Raw genomic sequence first — 10,412 nt, 5'->3', positions numbered from 1 at the left:
TCAGTTATTAGCTTTTGGCTAGCTGTGATTGGCTGCAGGGGTCAGCGTTAATCTAAGGAAGATGGCGGCGAACGTAGTGAGAAACATCGGGTCAAATCTGAGCAGGAACGTGAGGGAGATCAGGATTCACCTGTGCCAGAAGTCTGCGGGCAGCCGGGGGGTCAGGTGAGGGGGAAGGCTGCGGGAGACACGGGAGCGTGTTCTACTTCTAAGTGCCTGACTGCAGGGGTCACCTTCCTGCCAATGTCATTATGAGGCTTGCTGGGGCTTGTGGTTCTACAATGCTTTTGTCGGCCCCTGACTGCTGCCCTCCACCATTAACCCCTTCAGCAGCCAGTATTGTGCAGCAGTATGTGGATTTTGTATTGTAGTAGTGTTTGGCTGCTGCAGTGAGGGGGATTCTGACGTAAGGCTGGGTTCACATAACGATTTTGCCATACTGTCTTCACTCCGTTTTCTAAAGAAAACCATATGGCAACAAAAAACAACAAAAAAACGGATGGAACAGTATGGGGAAAATGTAAGGGTGCATTCACACTACGTTTTTGCAATACAGTTCCCGTATCAGGTGTTTGATGAAAAACGGATTCCTCAAAACCTGACTAAGGCTGGGTCCACACTACGTTTTGTCCCATACGGGAGCGCATACGGCAGGAGGGAGCTAAAAGCTCGCGCTCCCGTATGTGACCGTATGCGCTCCCGTATGTCATTCACTTCAATGAGCCGACCGGAGTGAAACGTTCGGTCCGGTCGGCTCATTTTTGCGCCGTATGCGCTTTTACAACCGGACCTAAAACTGTGGTCAACCACGGTTTTAGGTCCGGTTGTAAAAGCGCATACGGCGCAAAAATGAGCCGACCGGACCGAACGTTTCACTCCGGTCGGCTCATTGAAATGAATGACATACGGGAACGCATACGGTCACATACGGAAGCGCGAGGTTTTAGCTCCCTCCTGCCGTATGCGCTCCCGTATGGGACAAAACGTAGTGTGGACCCAGCCTAAGGTTCACATTACATTTTCTCATATACAGGAGCGCATACGGCAGGGGGGAGTTGAAAACTTTCGCTCCCGTATGCCTTCGTATGCGCTCCCGTATGTAATTCATTTCAATGACCCGGCCGGAGTGAAACGTCCGGTCGGCTCATTTCTGCGCCGTATGCGCTTTTACAACCGGACCTAAAACCGTGGTTGACCACAGTTTTAGGTCCGGGGGAAAAAGCGCATACAGCGCTAAAATGAGCCGACCGAATGTTTCACTCCGGCCGGCTCATTAAAATGAATTACATACGGGAGAAAACATGATGTGAACCCAACCTAAACTGTATCAAAACATGTGTACAAATTTCAACCCGTATACAGTTTGAAAAATGATGTCCGGTTGCATCCGTTTTTTAAGAAAAAACTTAAGTTTTTAACTTTTTACTCCATTTTGAATAAAGTTTCACTTGTTTTGATTGAAATTCCAAGAAAAAAAAAACTGCAAAGTCAAAAACGGTATGGTAAAAACCGGAGGGAACCGTACGCACATACAGTTCTGTACGGTTCCCATTGACTCCCATGTTGAAGAAAAAAAAAATGTATACAGTTTTTCACCCGGACCAAAAACCGTGGTAGACTACAGTTTTGGGTACAGGGGAAAAAAAACTGCCAAAACGGATACAACCTGATGCATTGTTCGGCATACGGTTTTCAATGGGAGTCAATGCATATGGTTTCACATTGAAACGTATACGGGAACTGTATTACAAAAATGTGGTGTGAATGCACCCTAAACCGTATGTTGTTGTTTTTTTTTTTTTTTTAAACCGTATACTGTTTTTAAAAGTAGGGATGTCCCGATACCATTTTTTTTATGACCGAGTACCGATACTTTAATTCTAGTACTCGCTGATACCACGTACGAGTACTTATATTTTAAAGGGAATCTGACACCAGGGTGACCCGGTTTCTGGCGCTGTTTACCGTATATGTGGGTCCTTGTTGTGTACAATGGAGGAAGCTGCTGTAGTATGAGCCAAGATTTCTCTCTTCTTCATTGGACAGAACAGGGAATCTGCATTGTCGGTGAGACTGATGATCACATGGTGAGCAGCGGTAGAAACCGGGTCACCTGCACTATCTACATATAAGTTCTAGTTAGTGCAGGTGACTTCTGTAAGATTGTCTTTAATAGTAGGTAGTATCCCCTTGCAGACGTTAGCAGCAGCCCCCCCCTGTAGACAGCAGGCCCCCATTTAAAGAGCATCAGCGCCCCCCCCCCCCCATTTAGACAGCATCGTGTCGTCCTATGGAGGAGCATGTGATATACAAGTCACTCTGCTTCCTGCGTAGCGTTACGCCGGGCGTAGGGGAGGAGGCGGAGTGACGTGTGTGGCCATGGAACACTATGATGCGGACCGGAGGACGGGGCAGCAGAGCAGCATCAGGCATGGTGTCGGGGACATTAAGAGTCCCCGATACCATGCAAATGGCTTGTATCGGCCCCGATACCAGTATCGGTATCGGGACATCCCTATTTAAAGGTGCATACAGTTCCGTCTGTTTTTCTTAAAAAAATAAATAAATCGTTTTTGAAAATGTTGTCCATTTTTAATGGGAGGGGTGTTGGGTGGGGTCTTTAGGATGCAAATGTGCATGTGCAAAGTAAAAACCGTATACGGTTTCCAATATGGAACCATTTACATGTGCGTTTCCCATTGATGTCCATGTTAAAAAAAAAATAAAATAAATAAAAAATGTGGTCCCGTATGTAATTCATTTCAATGAGCCGACCAGAGTGAACCGGTCAGCTCATTTTCCCCCGTATGCAGTTTTCTACCTGACCTAAAACTGTGGTTGACTACGGTTTTAGGTCCGGCAGAAAACCGCATACGGGGAAAAATTAGCCGCCCGGTTCACTCCGGTCGGCTCATTGAAATGAACTACATACCGGCGGCATATGGGAGCACAACTTTTTTGCTCCCCCCAGCCGTACGCGCTCCCATATGGGGAAAAATGTGATGTGAACCCAGCCTAATACGGTAGACTGAAGCTGTTGTGTATGATCCCTCAGGAAATATGTGTTCTAGAAAATCCACGGGGAAATCTGCATTGAACAATACGTAGCACGGCTGGGTTCACACCACGTTTTTGCAATACAGTTCCTGTATATGTTTTCAATTAAAAAAAAACCTGTACGGAACCGTATTGAACACCATATGCATTGACTCCTCCATTGAAAACCATGTGCCAAAAGATGCATCAGGTCGTGTCCATTTTGAATCCTGTATGGTTTTGCACCCCGATCTGTCTGAGCTTTTCTGCAGCAACAATAATGGACTTGTGGATTTTGATTTCCCCGTCCTTAGCTGCACAGATTTTAGCTTTTTTTTTTTCTTTTTTTTTTTTATTATTATATATCTGGAATTTCCGTTGTCCCATTCACACAGCAAATTTTCCACTGCAGACTTTCAGCTGTGGAAATTCTGCATTCTAGACTCTACAAAAACATCAAACCTGTCAATAGTTTTTGCAGAATTCCTCAGTTGAGTCCATTGAAGTCAATGAAACTCTGAATTCCATCAGGAATCTGTGCGTCGAGGGCAAAAGATTCAGATTAAACTTTTAATTCTACTTTCATTCCGCAAGGAATCTGCAAAACTGCAAAAAAAATCTGCTGCCAGCTTGGCAGAAAAGAATAATAGCGTAAGCACAGAAAGTCCACTGTGTGAACACTTGTCACTTACAGTAAGAAACCAAATTAGAGGCGCCATAAGCAGCTCACTACCCCGGCACATGAGCTCCGGCGTTCTACCACTGCAGCCTTTTTGACGCTCCTCCATCTACCTCTTTCCATGGATGGGACTTGTAGTCCCTAGGAGTCTGTAATATTGCCTCCTGAGACCTCCACCCTTGCCTAGACGTTCCATGGGGTAAATACTTTAGAATGGGACTATGGGGGAGAACTATCAAAACCTGTCCAGAGGAAAAGTTGCTGAGTTGCCCATAGCAACCAATCAGATCACTTCTTTCATTTTTGAAAATGTCTCAGAAAAATTAAAGCGATCTGATTGGTTGCTATGGGCAACTCGGCAACTTTTCCTCTGGACAGGTTTTGCTAAATCTCCCCCTATGTGTTTTAGTATTTTGTGCCTGGTTTCCTAACATAGATCAAGGTGTCGTCTGGTTGGCACTTCTATGCTGCAGCCAACCATAGCAGGCTTGAGAAATGGAGCGCCGATAACACTGATCAAAGCTTTTCTATGGAGCACTGTGGGGTAAGATGTTCACCCCCATTTTCCTCCCTTAGATCATGGCATTTAAATGGGCACTGTCAAATACAAAAACTTTTCATATGTTGTAAAGCATGTATAACCAATAGGTTTTGCAATTGCTTTCATTAGAAAATTTGCAGTATTTCATACTGAAAAAGCCAGTCAAACTGCCCCCCCTGCCTGCTTGGACACATACTAGTCCTGCTGTGTCCATGCGTCATCACCTATGTCATGGACACACTTGATTGACAGCTGTGAGCGCAGGGCTCACACCTGGAGGAATAATCCTCCCACTGTCAGCTTGTGTCCCGCTACTGTCAGTGAGGACAAGCTGGGAGTTGTAATTTTACTAATGCTAGGGGAGATGTGAGCAGACAACATACTGAGGGAGGGGGCGGAGACCTGCACAGTGAGGCCACACCCCTCCCTTTGAGAGGAATTCAGACTAGTGAGCGAAATTAAGTGTAATAAAAAAATAAAGGAGCTAGACACATAAAAATGAGATGTACATGGACAGGATTAGGTACTGAGTGATATGTTTTGTTGGATCTGACGGGTACACTTGCAGACATCAGCATAAACAACACACGCTAATTTTAAATAACTAATAATAATACCTTCCATGTGGGAACAAGATGGAATTTTTTTTTTTTTTTTTATCCCCAGGGATTTCATTGAGCAGAACTATGTTACACTGAAAAAGGCTAATCCAGAATTCCCTATACTGATCCGAGAATGTTCTGAAGTCCAACCCAAACTTTGGGCAAGATATGGTGAGTACATGGAGAGTGCAAAGCCTCCAGCATGGAGTTCATGGGGGAAAGCTAGTAACAGTCAGTATGAGCCATCTTGACTGCTTTAATAAAGGGCATGGACATTTTGTTTGCTGACTTCCAGCTATAAGCCTCTTGCTGGAATGCTGGCACAGCCATGGAATAGCCATGGAATTGTCCCCACTATTTATTGAATGACTACAAAAGGAGTCAGGAAGGAATTTTTACCTCTAGTATGAGGCTTTTTTACCTTCCTCTGGATCTACTCAGTAGGGACTCATTCGGGTTATAGGTTGAACTTGATTGACTGGTCTTTTTTTCAACCTTATAAACTATGTTACTAAAGGAAATCCTATGGTTTCTAGTAGTTTCATTAAAGGGGTATTCCTGGTGCAGTGATTATCATATCTAGGGGAGGTCCTAGAGGTCAGGCTCAATACTCCAACAACCCCTTTAGGCCACAAGACCATGGTAAAGAGGAGTTTGCATGGAGTAGAATTGTGCAGATGCTCTGTGGCACTGAAATCTAAACAGCATGTTTATCTAGTACCATAGACTTTAAATACATTGGCAAGTGAGGTAAAACTTGTAGTTTCTGAAGAAAGGCAACTTTTTTTTTATTTCTGGATAACCCCTTTAACCCCTTAAGGACTGTGTTTTAGCATTTTCATTTTTTTCCTCATCACCTTCTAAAAATCATAACCGTTTACATTTTGTACATAAAATTCCATATGATGGCTTATTTTTTGCGCCACCAATTCTACTTTGCAGTGAAATTAATCATTTTAACAAAAAATCCATGGCGAAACGGAAAAAAATTGAAGAAAAAATTACATTTTGTAAATTTTGGGGGCTTCCGTTTCTATGCAGTGCATATTTCGGTAAAAATGACACCTTATCTTTATTCTGTAGGTCCATACGGTTAAAATGATACCCTACTTATATAGGTTGGATTATGTCGTACTTCTGAAAAAAAATCATAACTACATGCAGGAAAATTTATACGTTAAATTCTCATTTTCTGACCCCTATAACTTTTTTATTTTTCCGCGTTCGGAACGGTTTAGGGCTCATTTTTATCAGGTTTTTATCAGTACCATGTTTGTATTGATTGGACTTTTTGATCGCTTTTTATTCATTTTTTCATGAGATAAAAAATGACAAAATATGCTATTTTGGACTTTTTTTTTTGCGCGTATGCCATTGACCGTGCGGTTTAATCAATCATATATTTTTATAGTTCGGACAATTCTGCACACGGCGATATTACATGTTTTTATTTACAGTTGTTTTTTTTGTATGGGAAGAGGGTTAAATGACCTTAACTTTTTTTATTTATTTTTTTGCAGTGTTATAGCTCCCATAGGGGGCTATAACACTGCACACAATGATCTTTTACACAGATCACTGCAAGCCATTGCTTTGCATGGATCAGCGTTATGGGGGTTGATTTACTCAAGCCTGTAGCTCAGACTTGGAGCAATGAAACGCCAATTGGACACGATGGAGCAAGGTAAGGGGACATCGCGATAGTCCCAATCAGCCCGACTGAGCTGCCGGGAAGCTTTTACTTTCGTTTTAGACACGGCGATCAACTTTGATCGCCGTGTCTAAAGGGTTTTTAGTGCGCGGCACAATGATCGGTGCCGCGCGCTATTAGTCCAGGGTCCCGGCTATCATAAGCCGCCGGGAACAACCAGGTATGACTTCGTGACCCAGTTTTAAATACCGGGCGCAGGGCGTACAGGTATGCCCTACGTCCTTAAGTGGTTAAAAATGGTCTTGCATAGGCCACTTTCACACTACAAAATTACTCCGTTTTAAAGATCCGTACAAAGTTCCGCCTGAAAATCAGCTGAAAACGGCAGTTACAAAATCCTATACGGCCGCTAGAAAATCCCATTCTAGTATATGGGTTTTCCTTATAGCCGTTTTATCCTGTTATAGCCCGTTATTAACTGCCATTATTGTGTGAGGGAAGATAGTAACTGGAGAAATAGTGCATGCAAAAAAAATTCCAAAATTGCTTCTTTATCACATTTTATAAAAAAAAAAAAAAAAAGTTAATAAAAATTATGTACACAAATGTGGCATCAATAAAGTACAGATCACAGTGCAAAAACTGATCCCTCACACCGCTGCTTAAACGGAAAAATGAAAGTTATAGGTCAAAATAGAGGGATTTTTAACGTACTAATACATTAAGCATACTAAGTTTGCGATTTATTAATTTTTTTTTTTGCACAACACTAATAGAAAAGTATGTAATCATTGGTATCATTTTATTCCTATTGACCCACAGAATAAAGAACACGTCATTTTTACCGTAAATTGTATGGTGTGAAAACTAATTCTTCCAAAATTTGCTAAATTGCGGTTTTCTTTTCCATTTCCCCACACACATAGTATTTTTTGGGTTGCACCATACATTTTATGGTAAAATGAGTGATGTCATTACAAAGGAAAACATGGTCGCGCAAAAAAACAAGCCCGCATACTAGTCTGTGGATGAAAATATAAGAGTTACGATTTTTAGGTGAGGAGGAAAAACAAAAATGCTAAATTGGCCTGGTCCTTAAATGGGCACTGTCAGATACAAAAACTTTGGTTTTGCATGCTTTGCAACATATCAAATCTGTTTTGCAATTGCTTTTATTAGAACATTTTCAGTAATTCATACCAGAAAAGCCAGTCAAACAACTGCCTCCCCTGCCTGCTTGCACACATACTAGTCCTGCTGTGTCCAGGCATCATCACCTATGTCATGGACACACTTCCTTGATTGACAGTTGTGAGCACAGGGCTCACAGCTGGAGGAAAAATCCTCTGTCAGCTTGTGTCCCGCTACTGTCAGTGAGGACAAGCTGGGAGTTGTAGTTTTGCTAATGCTAGGGGAGGTGTGAGCAGACAGTATACTGAGGGAGGGGCGGAGACCTGCACACTGAGGCCACGCCCCCTCCCTTTGAGAGGAATTCAGAATAGTGAGCTAAATTAAAAGTGTAAAAAAAAAAAAAATAATAAAGGTGCTAGACACATAAAAATTAGATGTACATGGTCAGGATTAGGTACTTAGTGATTTTATATATAAAATTGGATCTGACAGGTACACGTTGCTATTATGTTTTTTGCTCCGTAACTGCACTGGAGGCAGCTGATGCTGTATGTGATCTATTCAGCCCACAATGGCCTGATAACGCTGCCTTCTTTGGCTGATAACTCTGTCCCTTCACTGACATGCTGAGGAGGAGTCAATGAATATTTATGATGGGGTTATCGTCCTGAGTGGGAGAGATAAAACTTTGCACATCCAGCATTTACCTTCCAGTGCAGTTTAAGAGGTCCAGTAGCCATTTCATAAAATGAAATGTAGTGGTATAGGTAGGTATTATATATAGATATAATTTTCTTTTTTTTTGTCATAGAATTCTCTAAACTAATGCTGATTCTACTATATATATAATTATTATTTTTTTTTTTTTTTTTTAGATTTTGGGAAGGAAGTGAGCATCCCCCTTCATAATCAATCATCTGACCAAGTAGCCAAAGCCCTGGAGTCTGTGGTAAACAGCAAGCCATGACATTAAAGTACTGGACACATCAGTAGGAAATATGAGGGTGTCAGCCTTGGTGGGAACTAAGGCAAAAGTGAAAATCATCACCTATGGGACTGTGCTTCATTTAAGAGAAATCCAGTCATCTTTGCATTTGAACATAAGTTTATTATAAAAATATAAACCATTATTATTGTGACCTAAATAAAGTATGAAAAATGCTTTGTGCCAGGATTCTTCCAAGTCCGCTGTCTATCCCATGGATGAAGTCCCTGCGTTGTCATCGTTTATCTAAAAGTAGTTGAACAAAAAATTATCATCTACCACATATCTGGTACTTCAACAATCCATTCTGCTATGAGAATTAGCAAAGGACAAAAAGCATATAAGTTATACAATATTCCAATGATTACCACAAAGGTTAAAGGGGTAATCCACCAGCCAGTGTTCCGGTGAACGTTGTGTGTGTGATGCGGGAGTCGGCCACGCCCCTCAATGCAAGTCTATGGGAGGGGGTGTGGCGGCCCCGCATCGCACACACGGCCGGAACACTAGCCAATGGAGTAACCCTTTAAGAACTAATGCCAGGTACCCTACATGTATCAAACATATGTCTTGCGATAAGCCACGCCCCTGTGTTATCATCACATGACCAAAAAAGGTATTTCATTGGAAGTAAACAAAGGCTGCTATTGAAAGCAAGCAGAGCTCTAAAACTTGTCACAATAAATGTATTAGAAAATGTTATAGCATTTAATTACACACAGAATAACATTTATTGAATAAGTAAACCTATTCACCTGCATGATTAATTCTGCGCACGGACTTCGGGATCTATTGTTTAGACTGTATTTAAATTTGCTCCAGCATGGTCTGACATTTCAGCATACTTTCGCCCGATGCTAATTTTTTGCAAAAAAGTCGCTATTGATAAATTCAGCGCCAATTCATTTTTCTGTCTAATAGCCTAGAATGCATAATGGACTAAAAATCCTCCTAAAGCAAAAGTCCCGAAAAAGTTGCACATATTTAGACTGCGACCATTCTAAATTCTTTGATAAATCTCCCCATTGTCTTTATGCCAGATCTTGACTACTTACACTTTAGAAGGCTTTATGGCCTTTATTCCGGAAACTGACACTTGTGAGGTCAGGGACATACACTTTGTTTTGTCCTTACACTATCACGCCAAATTGTTTTAAAGAAGCAATCCGAGCATCTTTTTTTCTTGCTCATATCATGCAGCATAAACTACCATTAAATAATAACGTAGATAAAATCCTTTATTTTATTTTTTCATGTGACATGCACAGGTGGTTTGTCATCTTGATTTCTTCTTCCATTCTAATGTGGGTCTCCTAATGCAGCCTACATTTCCCACGATGCCTCTTTGCAGAGACAGATGGGGTGAAGTTTACTCGCTACCTCGAGTCCTAACGCCCTTTGACACGCCTCACCTCATTACTACACACTTTAACAAACCCCTTCCTTGTGTAATCTCCTTACTTCTGGGGTACAGATTTCTTCACACACCACATTACAGTGACTGCAGGAAACATGTGACCTCCATCCCGGCTCAGCCCCACCTCCTCCACAGCACCACCAAAGGTTCTTCAACCACCATTTCTCCTATCATGCACTACTGAACATGTAATTGGTCACTGAATGGTGACATTATCAAAGGTCCTTATCACCATCCAGAAGGCCTGTATAGGGATGAGGCAGAGAGAGGGGTAAATATATTTCTAGGGTCCTGCATGACTCAATCCTTGGATAATTGTGATCGTGCTCTTGAGGAACGTGCAGCAATGGGGCTGCGCTCATCTATCTGC

The 10,412-nt window shown here is 41.9% G+C and overlaps 2 protein-coding genes across 6 annotated transcripts in view; one reads left to right on the top strand and one right to left on the bottom strand.

The window, feature by feature from the left end:
- The first annotated feature begins 6 nt into the window (after positions 1 to 6).
- Positions 7 to 8,801, top strand: NDUFA2 (NADH:ubiquinone oxidoreductase subunit A2). Its single transcript, XM_056516726.1, has 3 exons — positions 7 to 165; positions 4,923 to 5,029; positions 8,516 to 8,801. Exons 1-3 carry the CDS (start codon positions 62 to 64, stop codon positions 8,605 to 8,607), a joined length of 303 nt encoding a protein of 100 aa, XP_056372701.1. The 5' UTR covers positions 7 to 61; the 3' UTR covers positions 8,608 to 8,801.
- Positions 8,733 to 10,412, bottom strand: part of TMCO6 (transmembrane and coiled-coil domains 6) — a 54,791-nt gene continuing 53,111 nt past the window's right edge. For 4 of the 5 annotated variants that reach the window (XM_056516715.1, XM_056516716.1, XM_056516717.1 and 1 more), the window contains one exon: positions 8,733 to 8,871. In XM_056516715.1, the coding sequence (XP_056372690.1) occupies positions 8,833 to 8,871 (39 nt within the window). In that variant the 3' untranslated portion in view covers positions 8,733 to 8,832. The remainder of the gene's footprint in view (positions 8,872 to 10,412) is intronic. The other variant, XR_008843120.1, reaches the window with a different exon arrangement.

The sequence above is a fragment of the Hyla sarda genome, chromosome 4, assembly GCF_029499605.1.
Source record: "Hyla sarda isolate aHylSar1 chromosome 4, aHylSar1.hap1, whole genome shotgun sequence".
In the NCBI taxonomy this organism is placed as follows: Eukaryota; Metazoa; Chordata; class Amphibia; order Anura; family Hylidae; genus Hyla; species Hyla sarda.
This window is presented reverse-complemented; position numbering and strand designations above follow the sequence as displayed.